General features: G+C 40.8%; 1 protein-coding gene across 3 annotated transcripts in view; it reads right to left on the reverse strand.

The window, feature by feature from the left end:
* The window catches only part of GSN (gelsolin), an 81,896-nt gene that overhangs the window by 472 nt on the left and 53,830 nt on the right, over window positions 1-27,594 (reverse strand). For 2 of the 3 annotated variants that reach the window (XM_089685251.1, XM_089685249.1), the window contains 11 exons: window positions 27,214-27,346; window positions 25,386-25,474; window positions 24,725-24,940; window positions 19,512-19,645; window positions 18,866-18,956; window positions 11,237-11,251; window positions 8,782-8,952; window positions 6,356-6,530; window positions 3,524-3,645; window positions 3,352-3,429; window positions 960-1,020 (listed from right to left, as the gene is read on the reverse strand). In XM_089685251.1, coding sequence (XP_089541377.1) covers window positions 960-1,020; window positions 3,352-3,429; window positions 3,524-3,645; window positions 6,356-6,530; window positions 8,782-8,952; window positions 11,237-11,251; window positions 18,866-18,956; window positions 19,512-19,645; window positions 24,725-24,940; window positions 25,386-25,474; window positions 27,214-27,346 — 1,285 coding nt within the window. The remainder of the gene's footprint in view (window positions 1-959; window positions 1,021-3,351; window positions 3,430-3,523; window positions 3,646-6,355; window positions 6,531-8,781; window positions 8,953-11,236; window positions 11,252-18,865; window positions 18,957-19,511; window positions 19,646-24,724; window positions 24,941-25,385; window positions 25,475-27,213; window positions 27,347-27,594) is intronic. The other variant, XM_089685250.1, reaches the window with a different exon arrangement.

Here is a 27,594-nt window from a genome sequence, read left to right on the forward strand (position 1 = left end):
AAAAATGATTGAGTTCAGGTATTTCCAGCAAAATGAACTGTAAATGATACAGCATAAAAATACTTTAGGCAATGGTGTGCTTTCATGCTTGCGGTGACAGTTTACGGGAGGCAATTTTCTGTTACAGCATGATTGTTCCCATGAGCCAGGTAAATAAACACATGGTTCCATGAATTTGGTGTGAAGGAACTTGAGTGGTCGGCACAGAACCCTTACCTCAATTTTATTGAACATGGGCAAGAATTGCCTCACCATTGGTGTTCCAATTCTTCCAAACAAACAACAGTACCTGACCTCAAATATCCTAGCAGACAACACTCCAAAATATAGTAGAAAGGATCCCAGAAGAGTCTAGATAGTTTCAGCTGCAAAGGGGGGTGGGCCCAATGTCATATTAGTGCCTACATGGGATGGGTATTCCAACAAACTCTTATAGGTGTGATAGTAACAGGACCACAAACATTTGGCCACAGTGTATAAGAGCAAAAGAGGAATTGTTGCTTCCGGTCAGTAGGACAAAACTGACAGATCTCCTCATTGCAGTTTTGGTTTGTCTTCTACTCGATAATGGTATAGCAATTCAGAAAAAAAAAAGCTTTTGATTGTCTTGTTACAATCTACATCCAAACTACTATGTTACAAATGTTCTTCCACTCAACAGCCAAAATACATCCTCTTTTCTGTCTGTGAAGGAATCTACATGTTCCTCTAATTACAGAAGACTTGCACTTGGCTTCAGGGAGTACATTTTAAACATTAAAAGGAGAGATTCACCTTTGAAAACACATCACACACTTTTAAAAGTGTTGCTTCACCCCAACATTACTTCAGCACTAAAGTATGGTTCTTAAATGGAGTAATATATATTTTTCCTGGTTGAACTCCTCTTCATTCTCAGAAAGAAATCAGACAGAGGAATCAGAGACTAAGTGGAGAAACATTTTTTAAAAAGGCGTTACCAGAGGCGACGGCTTCCTTCTTCTCTTCCTCTTGAGCATCATTACCAATCCAGACAAACACCTGAAAAATAATATTTGCAGATATCAGATGTCTCAAAATAATGGACAGCACTAATCATTACCTATGAGTTATACATCAGGTCTCTGGTAAATAGCAATTGTATGATTCCAAATGACAACACACTGGGGTAGATTCTGATATTTTTGCGGGTTCTGAAAGTTCACCAACTCACAGCAGATGATACAATGACAGAAATGAAGTTGCAGACCTTCAATAGGGCCCCTTATATTGTAAATACTGTGCAGAAGGCATGTCCGGTATGCAGCACTGAGCTGGTTTAAGAATTTAAACTGAATAAAACACCGGCTGTTCACCCCTCCATAAAGACAGCACTTCATTATGTATTTTGGCAGTCGACTATTCAAGGAAATCTTTTGATCCCCTTATGTGGGATAAATAATGAAAATTGCAATTGTCACCATAATGTTAATTATCAAAGCGCTATAATCTTCTGGGATTAGGTAGGTGTGGCTGTCAGCAATCATTAAAGATCTGTCCCACTTAATCTGACCCAATCCAGGTTTCATTCAAGTTTAAAGGATAAGTTCACTTTAAAAAATAAATGCTCATTTTTTCGCAGGTAAAATAAATGTGCAGTTTACCATTTCTGTTTTGGAGCCTGGAAAACATTACACCAGCGATCATCAGATTGTTGGTGCCATGCAGGACTACTGCAAACCTGTCTGCTTGTACCTCATATAGGCAAGCATATACACACACACAGATACACTGTGTGACAGAAATAATATAGAAAACTACCACGGCGCTGTAGTGCATTGAAAACTACAAGCTGACAGCCACAAAGGGTGTCAGGACTTGTAGTTCATTTATACACAGAAGTTTATGAATGAATGACGTGGCTGTGTGGGCAGAGCCCCACACAGCTGCGCTGTTTTCGAAAAGTGACAGCTACTATGGGGAACTTTTCCCTGTACTGCTGTCACAGGGAGAGGATGTCGGGTGGCAGCTGCAGCAATGGGAACAGGTTACACCCTTAAAACATGTTCCCAAAAGTGAACTCGTCTATTAACTCCTTTTTTGCCGACAGTATGCATTCATGCGGCCTCACAGAAGTGGGACTTTATCTGTGAGGCCACATATATTCGTATCCGTGTCTTTTAGGAGGGAGAGGGAGAGAGACCTCTGCTAGGACCATAGGGGAATGGAAAGTGATGTGAAGATATGGATTCTGCAGAACAGCAGGTTTCGAATATAGCTGGCACTGTCCTTATGCAATGAGGCCTTAAGTCAATGCAGGAGGTGGATCTTAACCCCTTCACGCCTAAGGGTAAAACAAATCTAAAATGCCCAAGCACAATTTTTCAGCGTTGACATGTGTTAGTAAAACCGTACATATCATTACAACTACTTTGTACATCCAGGTGAATTATACCTTGTTTTTTTTTTTCCAGGATAAATTGGGCTTCCATTTGGTGGTAAATGGTAATGATATCTCCTGATTTTTTTTTTTATTATCAAAAGGAAAAACTGGCCCAACATAGTTAAAAAAAAAAAAAAAAAAAAAAAGAAGAAGAAAGAAGCTGCGCGTTTGTTACTACCATAACCTACCACCAAGGAACAACCCAAAATAAATTCTCCAGCGATACCATATATGTGTATGTTATTTGTTGTTTGTACCCGTAGTACAGCCCAGAAACAATAGTACGCGTTGTGTTTTTGTCCTTTTTTTTTTTTTTTTTAACCTAAAAAACACACTGACCCCAAATTTTTTGTAAAATCCTGACCTTTGACCCTGACCTTTTGACCCAAACACTAACCCTGGCACTGAACTAGATCAAACCTTGATCTAGGTATTTTTTCTTTAAAATTTAAGATTTATGATTTTATTTTTTATTTTTTACAAAATTTTTTTCTCTCTATGCCAGGAGTTAGAGAGATACAATGTATCTCACTTCTCCATTCATAGAGAGAAAAAAAAACAAAACAAGAGGGCCAGGCTGTACAGTGACTGGTCATTGTGATAGCCAATGAGAGGCTATCACAGCAATCATGCGACCTGGAATCGAGAGTCCCTGATCGTTAGAACGGGACCCAGGGCTCTCAGTGACACTGCGGTCTTTGTGCTCTGAGTGCACTGTGCGGCACGCTCCCAGCACAAAGACAGGTACGCAAATATGCGGCCCCACGCAAAAAAGCCCAGTTCTGTGAGGCCGCATATTTGTGTTACGTCGACGTCAAGGGGTTAATATACAGTATATTGAGTACAGATATCCAGCAGATAGACAGGTTCTTATATATAGATTTCGCTGGGTATTTTGTCAACTGGCTGGAAGTGCCAGATCTGCTGGTGTTCTGATTCTTTCACAGTACCTGATCCCAGGTATCGAGGAGCATAACGTCATCTGTAGCCAGATCATCCTGGGTCAGCTCTCCCGGAACTTCCTCAATCTATGGAATGAGAAGACATCAAGAAGGATAAATGTCAAGAAGTGAATGCCACCCGAAGATTGCCCACATCCACTTTTTTTTTTGTAATACTTACAATGAAGCGACCAGTTTTGTTGGAACAAGCAAACAGACGTGGTGGGTGGGCATTGAGTCTGTCCTTCAGTCTAGCAGATGTACGATATGGTCCTTTACCACTAAGAGCCTCCCAGAAGTCATCTGAGAAAAAGAGGACTACGGTTAGTTGCAGAGTCCCTCTTCAGGCAATAAGAATATAGAAACAGCAGACATTTAAATGGTTGTAAGGACAGAAGGTTTTTAACCTTCATGCATTGTATGCATGAAGGTAAATAAACTTTCGAAGTGCAGCTCCCCTGCAGCCCTGCCACCCCCCCCTCCCCGAGCTCACCTGAGCCCAAATCGAGATCCAGCAATGTGCACGAGAGCCAAGGCTCTTTTGGCTCACTTACATCTCACTGAATTAGCAATACCAGTGAGGTGGGCGCGAGGGGGGGGGGGGGTGGAGGGAAATGGGGTGGGGCTAAGTCACAGAGTTGCCTTGGGAGTGAGCCTGCATGAGAGCCCCCAGAGCAGCAGCATATGACATGTTTGTTATTAAAAATGGACCTTTTGAGTCAGTCACTTTAAAACCTGTATCACCAAAGAAGGGAAAGTAGCGTAGCTCCTATATTGTGATAAGAGTAACATTGAAGGCATTTGTATCATTTTTTGGGATAAATATGACAGAATAATGCATTTACACTCAATTCCTCCAGATAGTCTTAAATCCACTTTTACATTTTAGGCCCCTTGCAAACAGGCCTGTCGAACTGCTAGGCGCCCCCTCATGGCATTTTAGTGGATCCAGAAGGGACAGGTGCAGAGTCCAGCCTCACTGTCTGCAGCCTGTGAGAAGTCTATGGCTAGCTGCAACTGGATGGGACTAAATGCTGTACCGAGTGGTACCTGCGTTTAGGGCCCTATGCATTCAGGGACAAATAGCCAGCTGCAACCTGTCATAGGCTGCAAGCAGCAGGACTGGCTGCTGCTCTTGTCCCTCACCGGGCATAATAAAATGCTGGGAGGGATACATAGCAGCTAAAAACATTCCCGTGAACAAGGATTCTTGTGTTTAAACAAATCTGTGATACAGTGGATATAACAAATCTACACACCCCTGTAAAAATGTCAGGTTTCTGTGATGTAAAAAAGTGAGAGAAATAATTTCAGAACTTTTTACACCTTTAATGTGACCTACAAACTGTACAACTCAATTGAAAAACAAAACTGCTTTTTCTGGGGAGGGGAGAATAAACATAAAAAGCTAAAATAATGTGGTTCCATAAGTGTGCACACCCTCTTCTAACCAGGGTTGTAGCTGTGTTTAGAATTAAGCAATCACATTCAAAATCATGTTAAAATAGTCAGTACACACTTGCCATCATTTAAATTGCCTCCCATTGCCCCAAATAAAATTCAGCTGTTTTAGTACGGCTTTCATGATATTTTCTTAGTCGCATCCTACAGCAAAAGCCAAGGTCTGCTGAGAGCTTCCAAAGCATCAGAGGGATCTCATTGTTAAAAGGTATCAGTGAGGAGAAGAGTACAAAAGAATTTCCAAGGCATTAGATATACCATGGAACACAGTGAAGACAGTCATCAAGTGGAGAAAATATGGTGCAACAGTGACATTATCAAGAACTGGATGTCCCTCCAAAATTGATGAAAAGACCAGAAGGAAAAAAAAAAAAAAAAAAAAAAACTGGTCTGGGAGGCTGCCAAGAGGCCTACAACAACATTAAAGAAGCTGCAGGAATACCTGGCAAGTACTGGCTGTGTGGTACATGTGACAACAATCTCCCGTATTCTTCATATGTCTGGACTATGGGTAGAGTGTCAAGACAGAAGCCTTTTCTTACAAAGAAAAACATCCAAGCCCGGCTATATTTTGCAAAAACACATCTGAGTCTCCCAAAAGCATGTGGGAAAATGTGTTCTGGTCTGATGAAACCAAAATTTAACCTTTTGGCCATTATTCCAAAAGATATATTTGGCGCAAAAACAACACTGCACATCACCAAAACCACACCATACCCACAGTGAAGCATGGTGGGGGAAGCATCATGTTTTGGGGCTATTTTTCTTCTGCTGGAATTGGGGCCTTAGTCAAGGTAGAAGGAATTATGAACAGTTCCAAATACCAGTCAATATTGGCCCAATACCTTCAGGCTTCTGCTAGAAAGCTGGACCCCTTCTTTCAGCAAGACAATGACCCAAATCATACATCCAAAAAAACAAAGGAATGGCTTCACCAGAAGAAGATTCAAGTTTTAGAATGGCTCAGCCAAAGCCCAGACCTGAATCCGATCGAAAGTCTGTGGGGTGATCTGAAGAGGGCTGTGCACAGGAGATGCCCTCGCAATCTGACAGATTTGGAGTGTTTTAGCAAGGAAGAGTGGGCAAATATTGCCAAGTCAAGATGTGCCATGCAGATAGAATCATACCCAAAAAGACGGAATGTGCTGTAATAAAATCAAAAGGTGCTTCAACAAAGTATTAGTTTAAGGGTGTGCACACTTATGCAACCATATTATTTTATTTTTTACTTCCCTCCACCTAAAAGATTTCAGTTTGTTGTTCCACCTAAAAGATTTCAGTTTGTTGCTCAACTGAGTTGTACAGTTTATAGGTTACATTAAAAGGTGTAAAAAAAAATGAGACAAAGAACTCATTTCAGAACTTTTTCCATCACAAAACCTGACATTTTAACAGGGGTGTGCAGACTTTTTATATCCACTGTAATTTACCCCTAAAAACACACTGAAGACTTCAAAAACTTTCAGAAAGTCCACCTTTTGCTGCAAATCAGGACATAAGCAATTCACAGCAGTCATGGCCATGGATGACCAATTTTCTAGAAACCGCTTACCTGGCTCACTGCCTTCTGCCATTGTTGACCCCGATACTCCCAGAACATTAATCAGTTCCCGGGCCCCACGCTTTTCAGCATCACTGGCCCCTTGTCCAACCCACAGGAATGCAGTTGAGGGTGTCTTCAGTACAAAAGCATCATTTGAGTTGAGGTTGCTGGCTGCCACATCCACCTGGAACACACACAGGCAGAGGGTTAAATTACCAATAAAAATGACAGTGTGGAAGAAGATAACACACCTAGAACAGCCAAAAGGTTTAGCTGCAGAGCCGTTAATTTTTTTTAAACCTGAGAAAAAAAACTAAATTTTAGGCCTGAAGATTAGTTAAAACCCCCAAATATTATGTATTTTCTGAAAGCAGACATTGATACCCAATGTCAAAATTAAAATTTGCATGGAAAATTAGATCAAACTTCAGTGCCCTATAATTTTCCACAGATGATGCTTAAAAGTCCCTGCAGCTCTTCACTTTAGAGAGTTAACGGTAATTAGCTGTAGAATTATTGCTCTCATTCTGCTGTGTGGCAATTTGTAACAGATATAGTGCAAGCAACATATTTTAACACAGGCACCCTGAAGGGTGTGTTTAGGTTTATGTGTGTATATATATATGTAGGGATGGAATGGGGGCTCAAAGTTTTTTGGGTAGGTTTCTTAGTGCTTGGGTACAAACAATTTGACACTTTTTTTTACTAAAACTATTTATATCACATAGTGGACAAAAAGTCCCCTATGCAACAAACTCTTTGTTACCGGTTCTCTTATGAGACATCAGGGATCTTTTAGACCACTAGGGGCACAGTTCCAGGAGTCACAGAAACGAATGGGCAGCTGTACAGCTACAGCCGTCTGATCCCTTTCATCATAAAGCCAACAGTTGGCTCGTGGAGTATACGCTGTAGCAGCCAGGAGTGTGTGTAAATGCCCCCCCCCCCCCCCCTTGCCACCAATGTATGACATACTCCAGTGGCAGTAAAGGGATTAAAGGTTGGTCTCTGGAAAAGGTTTCTGGCGGTCATTAGCACTCAGCTGCACAGATAAATCCCTCCATTTCTACTTTTTTCACTTATAAATTTAAAAAGTGGAGTTTGGGCTACAGGTTGCACACGAATATGAAATAAAAGACCCTTTTCCTGTTCAACTACATCACCAAAGATGCTGAAGAGGTGACTGGCTACTAAATAGTTAGTGAATAAAGATCCTGCCCAGGTGAAAGAACATGCCAGAACTCAGCTTGTATAGTGCATACCTTAAGAATAGCTCATAACAGAATGGTGTAAAACTGGCTTCTGGGATATGAGAAAATCCGGCATGCCCCCTTTGCCCCTTTTGCATCCCAAAATGCAATGCTTAGTGGTAGAGAAGCCAATTACATGGGCTACATTCTGTTATATGGAGGTGGGGAGAATGTGTGTCAACTCAATACAGACTCCCAGAAAGTCCACCATCATGTAAGATATTCAGAGGGCTTCAGAGAGGTCCTGAAGGAGTAATTCTCCTCCTGTTTGTAAAAGCAATGCTGCGGCTAATTAGCCACTAGAATTGTTTTTTCATGAAAGCTGATCGCCAGCGGAAAAAAAAAAAAAAAAAAATAATCAGGCCTGATCTTGCTAACCCTGAAGTTCTGTATGCAATGTAACAAGTGCCAGTAATTTTCCCACATTGCACTTGCTGGGGGAGAAGGGGAAGAAAGGGGGGGGGGGGGTTAAGCGTGTGGCCTAAAAAGCAGGTGCTGTCAGGTGTCAGGACTGATCCTACTAATGCTGCATTTTTGGGGACACTATACTGTTGTGAATCCTGGTATAGTTATAATCTGATTAAAGAGATCGATCCATACAGACACTACTAGCAATGGAGGTTTATTGTGTATGTGGGTGTGTTTACTGCGATTTACTGTGCAAACACAGGCAGGGACTAAGCTCTGATTCAGTACAGCGATCAGCAGATACAGGCCAAACATTGGTCTGAACCTGGTGAGTGAACGGTGCTGTGCCGAATCACAGCACCGCAGGACCAGTGGGGGCCTGCGCACGCACTCTCTGCCCGTGAACACCGTGGGAGCGCAGATCATGTACACATACACATACAATTTTGCACAGGGAGTCTGCTCTGTAGCAGTAAAACTTCAAGTGGCTAATAAAGCAGAGTTATATATAAAAAAACAACCCAGTCATGAGCCAACAAGTGGCAGTTTCCTTCATGTGTCCACAATACTTGGTAGATTGTAAACAGGACAGTATAGTGGGAATTTTATTCTCATCTTATCTTTCATTCTGTTCCAGGCCCATCACCTCACTGGCAGGAAAGCTGCTTTACCTTCTGGGAATCATTATATCAAACAAGGTCAGCTACATTAGAAAGGCGTTCTTAAATGTCAATTAATCAATCAGCAGCCTCAAGGATTTACCCACCGTACACTTACCTCCACAGCTCTGGTGAATCCAGAAGAAGATGCACGGACTTGGAAAAGGCGAATGTCTGCATCTGCCGTCTGTCCACTTTCTCTTGACGTCCCTCCTTTGTAGACAATCAGTGGCTTCCCGCCAAACAAACTCAACAGATGTGGTGGCTCCTTACCCTGTACCACACGGACCTGCCAATCACAGAACATGGTCAGTATTTCACCCTTCGGTACCATTGTTGTTACCACGGTTTGCTTTTAGCTCCATAGATCAACATACCAGTGTTTCTAGAAATTTGAATAACCAGAAACTTTTCTGTTAAAAAGCTCCTGAAGTGTCTGTTACAATCAATGTTTGTGGAACAGCATGACAGTTTCATGGTTTTCACAGTAAAGAACCCATTAAAAGAGAAGTTGGGTTATAAAAAAACAAAATCAAAAAACACAAACATTTTATACTCTGCCTTTTAGAAGTGGCAGGGGACAGATGCTGCATCCTCCTAGAAGAGAGCTGAGCGACCAGCTGTCTTCGATAGTCACCGGCTCTCTGAAGACTGAGAACTGCACAAACAGTCACCGGCTTTCTGCTCTGCCCCTCCAGTGCTCACTGGAGCTCTGGGCTGTGGAGGAGGTGGGAACTGCCAGTTTGGGCATCTGGGTGGATCCCATCTTTAAAGTTGGGATTTTTCCAGAGCCTGGACCGGCTGAGTGATGTGCCCTAGCCAGCTGTCAGCAGAAAACAGGTCACAGGAGTGCAGAACAAGCTACACTCCTGTGAAACCCAGGAGATGTATAGCCAAAATAGCTTTGTTGTATAGATGGCCATGTCTTGGTAGGTTTGCAGTTGTGACATACTCTTTCCCATTTTCATATGATGGATTGAACAGTGCTCCGTGAGATGTTCAAAGCTTGGAATTTTTTTTTTTCCCCAACCCGGCTTTAAACTTATCCACAACTTTATCTCTGACCTATCTGATGTGTTTCTTGGCCTTCATGATGCGGTTTGTTCACTAATGTTCTCTAATAAACTTGTGAGGGCTTCACAGAACAGCAATTGGTCCGCAAAATGCGGTGTGATGTGCAGAATCGGATCACATAGGTTTGAATACTCATGCGATCCGATTCTAGTGCGGACCCAAAAAAGGGTCCTGCACCTTTTTTGGTGCGGTGCGATTTGAGCCATACATAATGTATCGCTCCAATCGCACCGGAAACAAAATCGCATGTGATTTGCACAGGAATACAGTGCGGCTCTTGTGCGAATCACATATGATGTACCGCAATGCATTAGTGTGAACCTAGCCTAACATATCATCACATTCTGAGTGGAGAAACTTCATGCCTCAAAAGGTGCAACTTAAAATCATATAGATGGGATATGAGCCCCAAATAACTATCTGCATGATACAGATCTGCATTGCCTGTATTCAAGTGCTGCCTTTCAGTTATTACTGATGGTACTTCAGTCTGTATCATTACCATTTTCCTCTGCTGCTGGTTTTTTAGAGAGGTTTTTATACAAACTATAAAATGTGGACTTGGGCTATTATGTGAAACTTTGCAAGTTGCAGAAGAAGGTAACCAAACATCCATATCTAGAGTCAGAGAACAGATCTCAATATTCTACCTACGAACTTGGTATTGGAAGAATTACTGAAGTGCCATTCTATCACAACTGTCCCACTGGCAGCAGGGAGGAGGTTTTACAGTTACACTTCCTTTCCTCATTACACAAACATCCATAGATCACATCAGATGGGATTCAGAACAGCAATTAAAGACAAAAAAATTCAAGCAACTTCTTCTGTAGATCTCAGGGCCAAGTTCAACTCGAGAACATCAAGTTAAATGTGTGCACAGCAAAACAGTCTCCATGACAACAACAATGGTGCTCATTCAGGCTTAAAGTGATTACTTAAAAGGAAAAAAACAGTGCAACTGAAACAATCGATGGGGCAGATTATCAGAAGCAAAAGGAAGACAAAGAAGAGATAAGTAATGGAAACACATCCTGGTATTTACAATATTTCGTCAGGTCAGAGTACAAGAGATAGAGAAAAAAAAAAAAGTTTCCACATGCATATCCATCACCCAACAGACCTTGTGTTTAATGTCCATGAATGCTGCATGCACAAAACACACCCCATGACAAAGTGAACAGCAACACACCTCATGACAAGTTGAACAGTTAACTACATTTCAAATCAAGTGATATCATTGTTACTTGAAGACAGGGAAGGCTCAAGCATCTCCTAATACATAGAAGTGGGTGAACACCAATATCAAGAATACTGGAATATTTCATACAAAGACCGTAGGAACACTGGCAAGCAAGATATACAGAGGGGACCCCAATATGCAAGGGTACCCTTAGTATGCCACATAAAAAAAACATCCTGTGTAGGGTGTACAGTTCCAGGAGTGAACCCAAACTATGAGTGAGGGTCAGGACAAACAAGTAGGACATGCAGGGTACCTGGCTCCGAGGTCCCTGTCAGGAAAGAAGGAGGAGAGGCATTGAAAGAATAAAAAGACAGTAACAGACAATCAAAATTACATAAAAAAAAAAAAAAAAAAAAAAAGAAAAAAAAAAAAAAAAAAAAAAAAAAAAAAAAAAAAAGGAGGAGGAGAACTCCGCACCATGCCCTCTCCTAGGACAATTAATGATCCAGGGAAAACATTAAATATTACATGACGCCAGAGGGAAAAAAAAAAAAAAAAAAAAAAAAAAAAAAAAAAACACCTGGACACTGGCCCATAAAGTTTTTAAACCGTGCAATTTGCTCTGCATGACCTGTACGATGTATAATAAAGCCCTGAATGAGTGGAGAATTACAACAAACTCTGCTCTATAATTTAGTATAAACATTGCATATGGAGTGTGAGCAATTCATGGACAAATCAGAGGAAGGTCAATCCAATCTAAGAAGCAGCAAGTACTCTAAAGAGCCATGAATACATTCAGCCAGCACCAAACAGAAAAGTAATGCTGGCTGCTTGGATCCGGATTGTCTCCAGTCCTTTATTATACATTTACACTGCATTACACAAAAACCTCATTTACGCAGGCAGAGGGCTGCAGTTAAAAGCAGGCGTTCACATCGGTTTACCTTGCTGCTGAATCTGCCAGTTCAGACTAACATGGAAGCATTGCGCTGCTCTTAAATGATCAGGTCTTGCTTGGCAGGCATTATATCTGCCAAACACACTCATTAAGGTCAATATAGGACTATGTTGCAACCACATGCCATGCAGGGCTGTAGTGGTTGTGGCACCTTACTCGAATGTAAAGTCTCCCGTAAATTGGCTTCAAACCATAACCTGAAAAATGATCCACCATGGATTGCTTTTCACAGCTTCCATCTGTGTCAAAGAAGACAAATAGTAGTCCTAATACTGTTTGGATTTCACTTTTGGATTGCATTTCCTGCAATAGAAAAGTAGCAATTCTGCCCCACAGTACCAAACATCATAAAAAAAGTCAGTGTCTGTGCGAGGATGATGGCACAGATTATACAGGAAGTGGCGTTTCCGGATTCAGCTAGGGCACACTGGAAAAAAAAACAAACAAAAAAAAAACCACACACACCAGACTAGGTTCACATTTTTTGCAGGTGCGTGCAAATCGCACGTGTTCCCACATCTGCATGCAGCCATAAAAAAAAAAAAAAAAAAAAACAAAAAAAAACACACACCACACCATGAAAGAATGATCATTAGCTCTCAATGGCACCCCCACAAAATGGAAAAAGCTGTGCCAAAGCACAATGCAGTTTTTGTGCGGCTGCATTTATAAAAAATAAAAAAAGTGCAGGGACCTTGTTCCTGCAGGAGACACAGGCACTGGGGCTGCTGTGCCTGCCCAATCATGCATAATCTAAACATACTGTGTTAACTTAGAGATCTTTTAATGTAGGAGAGTTGGGCTGGATCCATCGGGTCATTATAATCTTTTTTGCTACCAAGCAAATAAATTCCTTTTTGCTTCCAAAGAATAATGTAATAAGCCTAAGAGGGACACTGAAACCTAGTAGATCCAGATATAGGGGTTGCTTTACTAAAATTGGAGAGTGCAAAATCTGGTGTAGCTTTGCATGGTAGTCAGCCAGCTTCTAACGTCATGTTGTTCACTTAAGCTTTAGTCCTGGTTCACACCAGTGCGACTTGCCATGTGATCTGACCGTTTCAAATTGCTGACAAATTACACCTTATAGTCCGCAAATGGAACCGTTCAAATCAGTGCAACTCCCACTCTGCGGTGCTGCACTGAATTGAAAAAACAAACAAAAAATGGCTCCTGTGCTATTTTCAGGTGCGACTCGCATTGCATATACATCTGTGCATGAAGTTGCATAGATGTCAGCCAAGTCGCACATGAAGTCGCACTAACATGAAGCTTTGAAAGTGAAGTCGCATGATTTCAAAGTCTCTTTCAGTGTGAATGACAGTGAAACCTGGAAGCCGATTGGCTTCTATACAGAGCTGCACCAGATTTTGTACTCTCCAGGTTTCATAAATCAGCCCAACAGTATTTATAAATTGTACAACCTCATGCCTGAATTTCTCTATTATCGGGCATTGCCACCATAGAGGAGTCAAATTAGGTTTGTCACGGTGACATTTCGGGCAAATAGAGAACCGCTATGAAGGCGATACTTTATGAGCAAAATTAATATGGCTAGTATGCTCTGTGAAAAATTTTAAATTTAATTTCTCAGCAATTTTCACTTATTGCTTTGGTAGTAGAACTCCAACCATGATGAATATAAGACCAGGCTTCCTTTGATGATACACTCAACTCAAAAACTGCCCATTTAGCTATAAATCCTGAATTTAAAAAACGGGGGAACAAAACCCATATCTCTCCTCAAAAAAAAAAGTAACAGTGAGGCGGTCAATGGCATAAGTGGTGTAAACAGGTCCGGAACCTTTAATAATTTTCCCACCTCTCTCCATGCTATTAAAGTATCACACAAAAGCACGTTATTTTTGATATGTGTAAGATGAAAACGGAGATAGAAGTTCAACTAAAGGAAAGGAGTGGGTGTAAGAGTCAAAGAGCAGAGACTAGTTCTAAAACTGTTGAATAGTAATTTAGAAAATCAAGGTCCACCTTTAGTCCGTTAGCTTGTGTAAAATAAAATCATTTGAAGTTTAAAAATGTTCCTTTCCTGAGTATTTTAAAAAGTTCCCTTTAAAAACCCAAAACATTCATACCTTCCACACAGTGGTCTGTTGTGAGAAATGTCCTACAGGTGTGCAGTGATATAGTGTTATGTTCTTTTATGGGGTGTCTGGGTAAATTAATTGTTGTAATTTCTGTCCCATTTGGCCAATATAAGATCCTTGGTTGTATTTTTTGCATTGAATGAAGTATACTATGTTACTTACTGGAGCTAGTGCAATAAAAAGGCTACAATCACATTATAGTTTTTCAAGATTACTCTGGGGGTGCTTGAACATTTTTAGCCTTTTGTATGCCAAACACAGCATAGAAGTGTCAAAGGCACTTTGATAAAGAACATAAATGGCACTGTCCTCTAGTCCTTCAGACACGCTCTAGCAGCCTCAGTGATTGAGTCAAAATAGGATTTTGTTTACTCATTGCAAAATAAATTTTCTTAAAGTACACTTCGGGAATTCTTAGACTGTCAGTTATACTGCCGCCTACATGAGAAATGGACACTGGCAACCAAAAAAAGCCAATGGCCAGTACAGGATAACAATATAGTACTCCAACATCTGTGCTTTCAAATCACTCACAAATGTTAGACCTGGACTTCGTAAATGTGTATAATATAATCTATGCAGGTTTTTTTTTTTTTTTTATTCATGACTGTGTATAAAGTTCCTACCTGATATACATAGGAGAGGAAAATCTCCAGTGATTTTATATTGTAATCCTGTTTAGCCGTGCTGCTGTGAAACTCCTGGAGAGTGACAGAACAGTTGATGGGGGAAGAACAGTGCAGTAAGACTGCTGTTGCTACAAGCGATTACCTGGAGAACGGATGATTGGAAAGTTGTAACAGCCATTTATACACCTTCAGAGATGCAGGTCTGACATTTCCGGTGAGTGCTGAACCTGATGGATATTTGTGTATAATTGTTCCAGGAGTGAAATGAGCTTAATCAATATATACAAGAGTGTTGTTCTTTATCATAACTGATCAGTACAGGATAACCCTGCCCACAGATGTATGCCTCGTTTTTTAGCTAGGCAGTATTGAGGGAAGAAAAGACATCTCAGAATATTAGAATACTCCCCTATTCTAGTACAGAAAAAAAGAAGAAAAAAAAGGCAACCTGGATTTCCCTGCCTCCCATTAGGATAGATTGTTGAATTGTAGAGTTCTGAAGTGAAATTTGAACTGCCTTGAAGGAGACCCAGGACTCCTCCCAGGAGAGGAAAGCTAGAATCTAGGACGGGAAGATCCAAGGTTACACATGTGAAATGAACACTCCTGAGTCATGTCCAGGATTAGACACAAGTACTTCTTAGGATTAGTTGGTTCCACCAATAATCTTTCAAGGTTCTGGACCCACCCACACTGTAGCAATTTCTGGACAGTCTAGGCCATATTGTATAACAAAAGCCTGAATGCACAGCTCCTGCAACAGGCAGATATCCAAGTACCCCACAATGGGGATGCCACAAGAGAAGGGCTATAAATTTGGTGAGCACCCAAAAAGGTTCAGATGAGAGGCCAGAAGTTGGGATACTAAACTATTAGTGCAGGGGCCACATAGCAAAACTTGGAGGTGTTGGAAAGATGGGAACATGCAGGTATGCATCCTTGATGTCCACAGAATCCACAAAGTCTCCCTGTTGAAGAGAAGCAGACACATACTGTATGTTGGATTCCATTAAGAATTTTTGGAATCAAATGAAGACAGACATTCAGAACAAAAGATCCAGGAAGGGCCAAATGCCCCCTTTAAAGTATGGAAATGGTGACAAAGTGAAAGGAAAAATCTCTGAAACCATTCTGCCACAGCAACTGGATAATGAAACCTTGACCTAGAAGACCTAGGAAGGCTGAATGGAAGTCCACTAATCTATAGAGTGACACAGAAAGATTGGAGGTGGGGCAGGGTACAACATAAAAAAAACACCCACACTTTGGTTTGTAGCCCTGGGACACCACCTCTTGCATCCAGAGATGTAGGCTATCCCATGTATGCCCCCCCCCCCCCCCCCACTGTGAAAAATAGAGTCACACCTGTATGCCCTGTGGGTGGACCTGGAATCTGGAAGAATTCAGCAGCCTATGCCTTAGGGATCTTCCGCTGAAGAGGATAGGTACTGTTAATAGCATTCTAGACAAACAGGGGTGGGGTTTACTAAAATCAGAGCATGCAAAATCTGGAGCAGCTCTGCATAGAAACCAAACAATTTCCATGTTTTATTGTCAAAGCTTAACAGAGCAAGCTGACCTTAGAAGTTGATTAGCTACCATGCACAGCTGCATCAGATTCCGAGAGCTCCAGTTTTAGTAAATTTCCCCCCACTGTGCCTAGAAATGACCTGAAGAGAAATTATACCTTGAAGAATATGCAGAACAAATGTTTCGGATACAAGCATTCTGCATATCAGCACCATAACCAGGGTGCCCACACATGTACCCTGACAAGAGAACCATCCAAAAGCAAAACCAGGATACTATTAGCAGACCACACAGCTGAAATAAAAATTCCAGTCATCCATACATTCTCCATGCTTCAGTGTAGTACATTTACAAGAGATGGCGTGCCATTCACTTAAAGAGTAAACCAATACGGAGAAAACAAAATTTACAGATGTGGGTGTAATAGCCGCAGAATGAAATTGGTCTGAACGATTCTTCTTTCAGAAAAGAAAGCATCCACACGGAATAAAAAATCTGCCAAGATATCCTGACCTGAACCAGTGAAATCCACCATATCTGCGACAGATTTAGCAGAGGAAATTGACAGCAATGTCCCATGACTCAGAGGTGGTTCTCAACTGAACCAGACCATAAGAAGCTGCCTTCATACAAGAGCTAAAAGAGTCCGGATGCAGTGTGCTGGCATAACCCAGAGCATCCCAACTTCTGCTCGCCAGACAAAGGCCAAACAAAACTACTTGTTGAGACCTGCAGTGGTCCCATGCTTTTTGAAGAAGTTAATCAGGTGTTACTTGCATGCATTTTGTCCTGAGTGTCCCCGAAACAACCTCCTTCTCAAATATGACATCAGAAAGACTGGATTCCCTGCTTGCATCTTTTCACTGGTGCAGTTAAAGGACTGCAAAAATAATTGTCATGGCCTGCAACTAAATATGCAATTTAGAAATCCCATAAAGGTTTGGGTTTCTTTTTCCACCCAGGGCACATGCTGCTGATGTATACCGGAGAGAACTGCACCATGTCTGTGTATAAGAGCTATGCTTTACATCCACCATCCATCCATTAGTGCTAGATCAGCAATACTGCAAATCAGGAGCAGCTGGAGTGATCAACGGTGCCAGAAAACTGAAACTGAAGGAAGGAACTAGGAAGCAGTATGTGCGTGCATGCGATATTACACACCTCCTTCGATTTTGGGCTTGCGTCACATCAAGTGCAGCTCGCAAAAGGAGGTGTGGGAAAATAATAACATTTCTCTGTGTAATGATAGCTGAAAATAAAGAGTCCCCCATGTGGCCAACTCGCATGCACAAAGTAAAAGGCAAATGCTTCTGTTGAAAAGAAAAGAAAAAAAAAAAAAAAAAAATTTATAAAAGGCTGAGAAATGGTGCTAGTTTGAGTGCCATTACTCAGAGGCTGACAATACCCCACCCTCCACTCTGATGAAGGAGAACGGCTCTAAAACAGGTAATTGGAACCGAGGTACTTATTCACCAAGGTTAGAATCACTGTCTCCTTTCTTTGCACTGGCTTTGAATGATTTCGTAGTTTACTTCACTCAGGTTCTCCCAGTGTTCTCTGTAGAGTTTTCCACCTAGCTTGTTTTCTCTCCTACCGTTGGCCATTGTGTTATAGTATTTCATCATTAGTCCTGTGTGACCTGGGGTTCCTTTGGAAGATTTTCTTGTTGATATGCGCTGATCAAGCCACTTCTGTGTAAATGCAATTTTATGGATTACATTTTATTAAAGTAGTTGTATCTGCGCTATCAAGTCCACCCTATTTCTCCTTCTATTTGTGCTAAAAATACTGAAAAAAATTAAACAAAAATTCTTTTGTCTTATCTTGTCAAATTGTGCCCTGTGTGTTGGGTACATATGATTTCAAACTGCATACTTTGAATGATTCCTCCATCTTGTGGCCAGGATAAGCAATTTCTTAGTCAGCTGTTAAAATCCATGAGGGGGTGCGTCTTCATATCTTAAAAAGTGGAATTTTACCCATAATAACTTACTAAAACAAAAAAAAAAAAAAACAACGTTCTTTAGCAAGGAAGATACATTCTACATTAATGATGCTAGCAAAATTAGTGTGTGCTGTAAATTGCCTCTAGCACTGCTCCTATTTCTTCTTGCCGGAGGCTGCCATTTTACTGAAGCCTAGAGTCCTGAGCAGCAGTAAACTTTAGGCTGTCCGCAGATCAGCCTCTACAAAATTTGGCACAGTGTCTAAAAATAAAGAGCAACTGAGCATGTGCAGAGACCGTGCATTCCTGGATTTTAAACTATACAGGCACTTATTTTTAATGTTTTACATAGCTATACCTGCAAAAAAGGGCAAGTCTAGCAGGGTTTAAAGTGGGATGCTACATTGCTGGAGCAGTAGTTCCACTTCTACTTTAACAACCAACATTCAAACTGGATTAGATCAACATGCTAAGTTTTTAAATTTGGATTGTTAGAGGCCAGCAAGAGGTTTATGCATCACATCAGATTTGTAATTTTGCAACAAAAATTTACAACTGATCCTTAAAAATTTCCAGTGACTGGAGTAGCTTTTTATATGCGTGTGAACTCTTTGTGCAGATACATCATTTGATAATGCTAAGGAAATAAAATTGCTGTAAATACTGCCAAAAATGCATGTAGATGCACCTGTGATGATAGGGCACACACCCCAGGCGATTATTCAATAAATTAACTGTACACAGCACTATCCATATCACCATCAGTCACCTGTACAGGGCCTCCTCCCAGCTCCTCATCCAGCTGAGCACTCAGGAATGCCGATGCGGTGATCTCATCCTTTGAAGAGTCCAGACCCTGCCTGCAACAGAAAATGCAAATATCAGTCAGTGCACAATTGACTGTAATTTTTTCAGGGACTGATGGCCACCGCCTAATTGATTTGGAATCTGCAATTTATCCAAGGTTCCTATACTGTATATAACAGTTCCTAACACTTCTAAATAAATAATACATTTAACAGTTTTGAATGAATTAAATCTAGAGAATTTTTTTTTTTTTAATTTGATAAAGTTGTGTTGGGGGGGGGGGGGGGGGGGGGAGGTACATTTTTCAACACCTTCTGCCAAGTAATACCATTCAATAATGCTGAGAATAGCCATTCTAATGCCTCCTTTTTGTCCACCAAGGCAGCCAACACAAACAGTCTGTGCCGCATCTTATGGTTTGTAGATGGAGACCTTTTGAGCATTAAAAAAAAAAATGGTACTAGCATTCTTCCCCCCAACTTTGGTAGTGCAACCAGTGAAAAACAGAGAATGGTTTTGTAGAAAGTTTTAGGAAATTTTGTAAATAACTAAATGGCAACACACAAAATTCCTGCTCTCAGATATGAGACATTCAGAATATTAATTACCATGTGTAAATAATCTGTCCTTTCTTTCCACCATGGCTGTAACTGTACAAAATAATATAACTGTCTCCCCCATAGAACTGTCCGTAGTGAGAAGCAGACACTGGCACTTTTTCTGATGCTTCAATGCGCCAAATCTGAGAGGAAAAAAAACAAACAAAAAAAAACTTAAAAACACATTTTATTCTCACAATATATATCACAGCTGCATTCTCTGAACACAGCTGTATGATCCAGACTTTTCCCCATGAATGTAGAGTGTCAATAAACCCAAATCAACAAAAACCCATACATACTATATTACATAGTGTTCTTACTTGGTCATCCACTAGAGCATTTGTTTTCTGTAGACTGCAATAATCCTGGTTGATTGTGCTGTTAACTGTCCCTCCCTCCTTGTCCGCATCCCTGCTTTGGCCTGAGATTGTGCAGACCAGTTGTTGACTTCTGATCCCCAAATCTGCTGATAGTACAGAGCTCTAGGAGTCGCTCTGCACATGCGCAGTTTAGTGTGTATGGCTGATAGTTTTAATTTTTCTTTGGGAGTGTGCGTATAATCAGAACAGGGCCAATCAGAACTGTCCGGACAGAGGGTCAGGGGTACGCAGCCTCATAGGACAGTCAGAGCAGAATGCTTTTTCCCCCCACAAGCTTTAACCAGTGCTTAGATGGAGACTGATGGAAGTCACAAGACTGCTCTAATTGCTGATGAGAAATAGCAGTTTATATTTACTAAAATAATTACATTTCCATGTTGTGTGTACTGTGGGAGACCAGATATAGTGAATGTAGGGTCCTGGGTTTAGTAACACCAACTGCACCTAATAAACGTTTGCTTTGAAATATAGGTTTGTAATGAGCTTTAAAGTGTTACTAAACCCACAACAGTAAAATCAGTTTGTATGCTTGTTATAAATATAAATAAACAGCGCAAATTAGGATAATTAATCAATATAATAAATCATTAAAATAAGTGCATAAATTATTCGTGTTTCCCCTTAATAATAAACAAAAACAAAAAAAACAAAAAAAACAAAAACAAAAATCAAGAGTCTTGATAACGCCCTATGGGAGGGGCGAAATGCGTTGACGCATTTCCGGTCCACACTCTTTGCGCCTGACGTCATTTCCGGTGAGTGGAACGCACGCGGAGCGGTGCGTTCCAGCGGCCATCTTGGTTCACTGTTTGGTCTAAGAGGAGTTTTGTCCTTGTTCCATTGTGGATGTGAGAGTCCTGGAAGGAAAAGGTTGTATATCTGCTGGAACTGAAGCTTGTTATACATAATAAACATGCCTTTAGCAAGTGATTAACATGTGAGTGGCCTTAATCTCTATTTGGAATAAGTTACTATTGTGTGACAATATTATGCTATGTGAGTTTTTTTCTTTTGGTTGGATGGTGGAGTCTATTCGGAGGGTGAAGATTTTCCCTAGCGTGGCACCAAAGAGGGTTTAGGATCCCTAAAATTCCTTAAAAGGTCTTTTACTCGCCAAGTTCTGGTGAGTGTATTCAATGTTGGTGTGTGCACTGGTGGAAGGTGAAAATATTTTTTGAAGAAAAGAAGTTGGCACTTTCATTTTTTATTTATTTTGTTACTTCTACAATTTAATTATGTCTTCAGCACATGGACTTTTGGGTGTTTTTGTTTATTATTAAGGGGAAACACGAATAATTTATGCACTTATTTTAATGATTTATTATATTGATTAATTATCCTAATTTGCGCTGTTTATTTATATTTATATTGTTTGTGTTTTCACGATTGGCACAGCAGCATTTTTAGAGTGTTATTTGGAAAGTTTTGGCGCAGGAATAAGCTTTTTTGTTTAAACATTTTTGTATGCTTGTTATACTCACTGTGGAACCTAAGGAGGTTAATCCTCTGCATTGTGTAAAAACGCTGTTTGATCCTAACTTCTCTGATCCTCCCCTTCTTCCAGTGTCCCCCCTCTTATCTCCTGATAGGACACATCATGTGGAGTCACTCTAGCAATACACACCAAACTGAGCATGTGTAAAAGGGCTTTTTTTATTTGGAGTGTGTATGATCAGCACAGGGCCAATTAGCACTGTCCAGACAGAGGTCAGGGGTTCTGCATCCTCTTAGAGGAGAATGAAAATTCCTCCAAGCTTTAACATGTGCTCAGCTACACACTGATAGAAGTCACAAAACTGCTCTAACTGGTGATGAGAAAAGGTATTTAGCAGTTTATATTTACTAAAATAATTGCATTTCCATGTTCTGTGTACTGTGGGAGACCAGATATAGTGAATGCAGGGTCAATGGGTTTAGTAACACTTTAAAATACTTTGTGCTATTTATTTTAATTCTGAAAGCCTTTTTTTTTTTATGTCACGTGACCAGCACGGTACCAATCAATGCTGGTCAGAACCCGACTCATATCAGCAGAGCACAAGAAACTTCTTCCTCAGAACTTTCTTTGAAGACATGAAAGACCTGGGAAACATCATTTGACCTCAGAATACGAATGATTAACCACTTGCCTAACGGGCACTTATGTCCCCTTAATGCCCAGGCCTATTTTCAGCTTTCAGCACTGTCGCACTTTGAATGACAATTGCGCGGTCATGCAACATTGTACCCATATAACATTATCAATTTTTTTAAACACAAATAGAGCTTTCTTTTGGTGGTATTTAATCGCCACTGAGTGTTTTATTTTTTGAGCTATAAAAAAAAAAAAAAAAGAGAAGTTTCTCTTTGTTTCAGGCAGCACTGTTAGGTGGCACGGATGCTGCTGCACTGATATGCAATTATGGGCACTATTAGGTGGCACCGACTGGCAACACTGCTGGGTGGCACTCATGGGGGAGCTTTGCTGGACACAGGTGGGCGCCACTGCTGGGCAGTGATCAGTCATACGACACCCTCCCAGGACTAGACAACAGCTCTATAGCTGTCATTCGGCTATAGTGCGGTTGCCAAGTGGTTAAACATCATACACAGATGTGTATATCATATTATATACAGTGTGTAGGTATGAAATGTGTGCATTGGCAAGATTTGTTATATACACGCACCAGCCACTTTATTAGTTATACCTGTTAAATTTCTCGGTAACAAATTGCTAATCAGCCAATCACATGGCAGCAACTCAATGCATTTAGGCATGTAGACGTGGTGAAGATGACTTGCTGAAGTTCAAACCGAGCATCAGAATAGGGAAGAAAGGGGATTTAAGTGACCTTGAATGTGGCATGGTTGTTGGTGCCAGACGGGCTGCTCTGAATATTTTCAAAAACTGCTAATCTACTGAGATTTTCACATGCAACCATCTCTAGGGATTACAGAGAATGGTCCAAAAAAGAGAAAATATCCAGTGAGCGGCAGTTATGTGGATGAAAATGCCTTGGATGTCAGAGAAGAATGGACAGACTGGTTGCTGCAACATTCAGATGGTAGCGTCAGAATTTGGCGTAAACATGAAAGCATGGATCTATCTTGCTTTGTATCAACGTTTCAGGCTGGTGTTTGTGGGGTAATTAATGGTGTGGGGGACATTAAAACACTGCTACCACACAAAACAAAAATAGAAGGGATAATGGCAATTAAACATTATCTGTTTATTTAGTATCACTTTAAAGGGAACCGCACAGAATCAGCCTGGGTTCATATTGATGTGGTGCGGAATCCACAGTGGTTCATGTGCGAATTCTGCACCGCATCACAAAATCGCACCCCATTCATGTGAACTGCTGATTGTGTTAACACCCCGAAATTGGTTTGCAAAACATGGTGCAATGTGCAGAATCGGATCACATGGGTGTGAATACCCATGCGATCCAATTCTAGTGCGCACCAAAAAAAAAAAAAAAAAAAAAGTGTCCTGCACGTTTTTTGATGCGGACACGGTGCGATTTGAGCCATACAAAATTCATATGTGATTTGCAAAGGAATGCGGTGCGATTCCTGTGCGAATCACATGCGATGTACCACACCGCACAAGTGTGAACCCAGGCTCACAGTCAAAAGGCTTGTCCTATTTGTCCCACAATATTAAAAATTGCCGGGTGAAGGGTTTGGAGACATCATTACGTTGCATGTGGCAATGTGTGATCTGATAAAACGCAATGCCTTTCTTTTTTTTTTCTTTTTATAAATCTGGTAGAGTTGTGCATGGTAGCCAGCTTCTAACTTCAGCTTGCTCAGTTAAGATCTAATGAAAAAAACCTGGAAGCAGATTGGTTTCTTTGCAGAGCTGCACCAGATTTTCCACCATGCAGTTTTAGGAAATAACCCCAGTGTGTCAGATCCGTTAACATGAAAACTTGCAATATTTCCTTGGTCTGGTTTGTGTTACGACTTCAGATTATTTTGTTACAATCTGCTGGCAAAAAGTGGAAATGCACTACATACAAATGAAATCTAAATGCAGATTCATTTTCCTGTAATCCTATTTAAAGTGAATGTGTGCTTTAGTTATAAAAAAGGCATAGCAACAGGTTCACTTTAATGCCAGCCTCACCAGCTGATCATACTTGCCCTACTTCTTCTCCCACTGCTTATTATTAACCCAATGAAGAGAAAGGAGAAAAAAAAAAAAACTAAAATTTACAGAGGATTGGAGTCTCTCTCCCTCATACTTCAAAGTGTTAGGTATTTTTTTTTGTTCCCACCAGCTAAATACAGTAATGGGAAAATTAAGTGATGGGGGTGGGAAAAACACTTTTGAAGTTAACCTTTTTTTCTGTATGGACAAAGCACAGATTGTTTTAGTAATTTGATGTCACGTCATTTGTCCCCACCACAGTCGCCTCATTTAGAGGTTTCAAGGACAGTCACAGCACCCACACTGCCCATGCAAATTCGCCATTTACTGTATATCCTATCCCTTGGTATGGGCAAACCATATAATCTACACATCAGCCTATGCTTTCTTTGTGGGTTTTCAGACACTAAGACAAATGCAGACCAGTGACAGTAATGTGTTAATTGTTGCAAAAACGATGACACAGATGAAGACAACCTCGTGCCAGCATTTTGTAGACTTTCACAATGCAGACAGAAAAGGTTGGTGGGAAGTTGTACTGTACTGCATCTGTTTGGTCATTTCTGCAATCCAAATTTGATAAAATAATGTGCGTACTGTTGTGTATTTGGCCAGCAAAACCAACGTACAAAGCTAACACTGATAAGACAGGGCTGTAAAGATGGCAGGTAGGACAAGCACTGAAATATGTGTCCTGCCCTCACCTGCTTCGCTCCAGAACCATCATCCACCATGCCGTGCTGTGCTGCCATAGCAGTTGATTCGTGCAAAGAGCTGACATCAAAGGGAACGTTCTCGATCTTGGCAATGTGGTTGGGGATGTAGGCAATGCCCATCCCTTCTGTGGTCTCCTTGTCCCGCCAATTCTTGAAAAATTGTTTGAAGAGCGGAGTCTCACCAAACTCAGGAAGAACTTGTACCTGCAGACAGAGAACAAGCTCTGATGAAATAAATGCAGCACATAACATCCTTCCAAGGTGGTCAGTGTGCTACTGAATAATTCTAGGCAGCGGACTAAACTGTGTCTATCCTGCAGCACCACCTTATGGAAGTACTTTAGTGCTGTGACAAGAATCACCACAAATCGTATTCTATAGGATTTGATATAGTGGCAACAGTTTGAGAAAAGCTTTACAAAATAGGAAGACAACGCACTTACAGTACAATGCAAGAGGGTTGGGAGGGTCCTGCTCATGACAGCCTACTGTCACTTTAGCTACAAACATATTATTGGTCGTGTCCCAGAATCTACATGTTACCTGAACAATAAATACAGAGAACAAGCCGAAATGTTGGTTCTAGTAGCAGGTGCCCGACTTTTGCCGCTGTACATTCTATGAGCCGGAGACAGATGTGCCCCATTACCTGTGTCTGTTTGGGATATCCCATTTTGGAGATAAATTCTGTGGCAGTCTTCAAGGCCATCTTCCTCTCTTCCAAGTTGGCATTCTTACCTGACAACAAAATGAACAGAAACATGTCATGCAGGATGAGAAGAAGAGCTCTAGATATGGAGGACTGCTGATTATATATTGTACAAAATCAAATGTGCCATTTTCTAAAAGGAAGGCATAGTTCAGGCCAATCCAGAGTTTAGACAATACTGAACAATCCAATCATCTGTCATGCACAGTCATAGCTCTAATTAAGTTAAATCCAGTACCTACAAAATCAAAGAACTATACCACATTTTAACTACACTAAAACCCCTATGTTAAAGCACCTTACTGGCCTAACAAATACAGAAGTGCAAAATTACAATCCCTGTGGGGAAAAGCAGTCCCCACAAAGGAAAGCAATCCCCAATTTTCACATCAATGAAGCAATACCCAATAACAATGACTTGCACACTACCACTCTATACTTGGACAATAAAAAAAATAACGGACCACTTGGTCTTTTTTCGGTCTTCACTCTTCTATGTTTCTAGCACTCCTGAAGATGTGGTAATACACCTATGGATTGAAGTCTACTTAAATTCTGTGGTTTATTCTTTTAGAGCAGGGTGCAGTTAAGACTTTCATCATATGGCATATATGGCAAACTGCTTTTGTACACGTGGTGGTGGGAGGGAGGGAGGAGGAGGGGAAGAAAGGAGGAGGAGGAGGGGAAGAAAGGAGGAGGAGGAGGGGAAGAAAGGAAGAGGAGGGGGGGAAGAAAGGAAGAGGAGGGGGGGGAAGAAAGGAAGAGGAGGGGGGGGAAGAAAGGAAGAGGAGGGGGGGAAGAAAGGAAGAGGAGGAGGGGAAGAAAGGAAGAGGAGGGGAAGAAAGGAAGAGGAGGGGAAGAAAGGAAGAGGAGGGGAAGAAAGGAAGGAGGATGTGTATGGTTTTAATCAAGTTTCTTGGATTGGTTTGTATGCAGCTTAATGTCAAGTACTTGTTATTTATATATATATATATATATATATATATATATATTTTAGTAAATTTAGATAAAAGATTTTAGATTTTGTTTTACTTCTTAATTGACTTGGGAGCAGCCATTTTTTGTTATATATGTAGATTTGGCTTTTTACAGTTATGCTGTGAAAAGGTAAGTCAGCCCACCTGCTCAGACATTTCCTAATAGGCCTGGCATTATCTCAGCAGCCATTTAGAAGGCTAGTGAAAGTGTGACAAAACTTAAGGAGTTATAGAACAATAGAACAGGATCAGTGTAAAAATCTGAGTTACTTCCACGCAAACCTTACAAAATAATTCAGAATCTGTGCTCAATGAATGCCCCCATCCTGACAGGATCCCTTCATATCCCTAGCATATCACAGACTGAAAGAGGTGTGCCCTCAATTCAGCCTTAGAAAAAACCTCCAGCTAAGCAGGGTGTATTACGGTTCTGTAGTGTGGCAGTGACTGTGCATTACCATTCCTCTCTAGCAATGCATACCTGTTGGTCTGCTCAAAAGAACTGGAAACAAATAAAGCCACTATGCAGCTCTAGAAAAGCACTACAAACCTATGTATGAAGTATAAAAAAAGTAAAACATTTTAAAATGTGAAAGGGATTTAAAAGAAATACAGATGACTTCTAGTTCAACTTTACAACACAAATGGTGTAGTTACTTCAAATACACTCATTTCCCTTTTAGATATGTAAATATGCCACGCAAAAGTGACCAGAGATCGCAAGTCCTTCAAGTTTCATTACTACAAAGTGATGTATGGCACCCCCCTCTGGCATCCCTCCCAGCACAGACCTTTCCAAACAAAGATCTTTCCATCAGATCCATGATCAAGGATGAAGCAATCATCAGAATTCAGAGCTGCCTGTGTAAATGGATTCTCATCTGCAACCAGAGACACGGACATGGCACCGCCGCTGTTCGAAACCTGTTAGCAAAAATAAATTAATCAAATGGAACGCTCTTCTGTAATATTTTAAACAAGTCAACTACATTGGTGTTTCACCATCTATACCAATGTTTCTTAAACCTTTTTCAGTTAAGGCACCCTTTAAAATTACGGATAATCTCAAGGCACCTGCTAAAATCCTGCATAATCTTAAGGCACCCCATTCTAAAATGTAAAAAAATCTATTTTACACACATCCACACACATAGTACACCCAACGTTGGAGG

The sequence above is a fragment of the Staurois parvus genome, unplaced genomic scaffold (genome assembly GCF_062004578.1).
Source record: "Staurois parvus isolate SC_StPar_1 unplaced genomic scaffold, SC_StPar_1.0 ptg000365l, whole genome shotgun sequence".
In the NCBI taxonomy this organism is placed as follows: Eukaryota; Metazoa; Chordata; class Amphibia; order Anura; family Ranidae; genus Staurois; species Staurois parvus.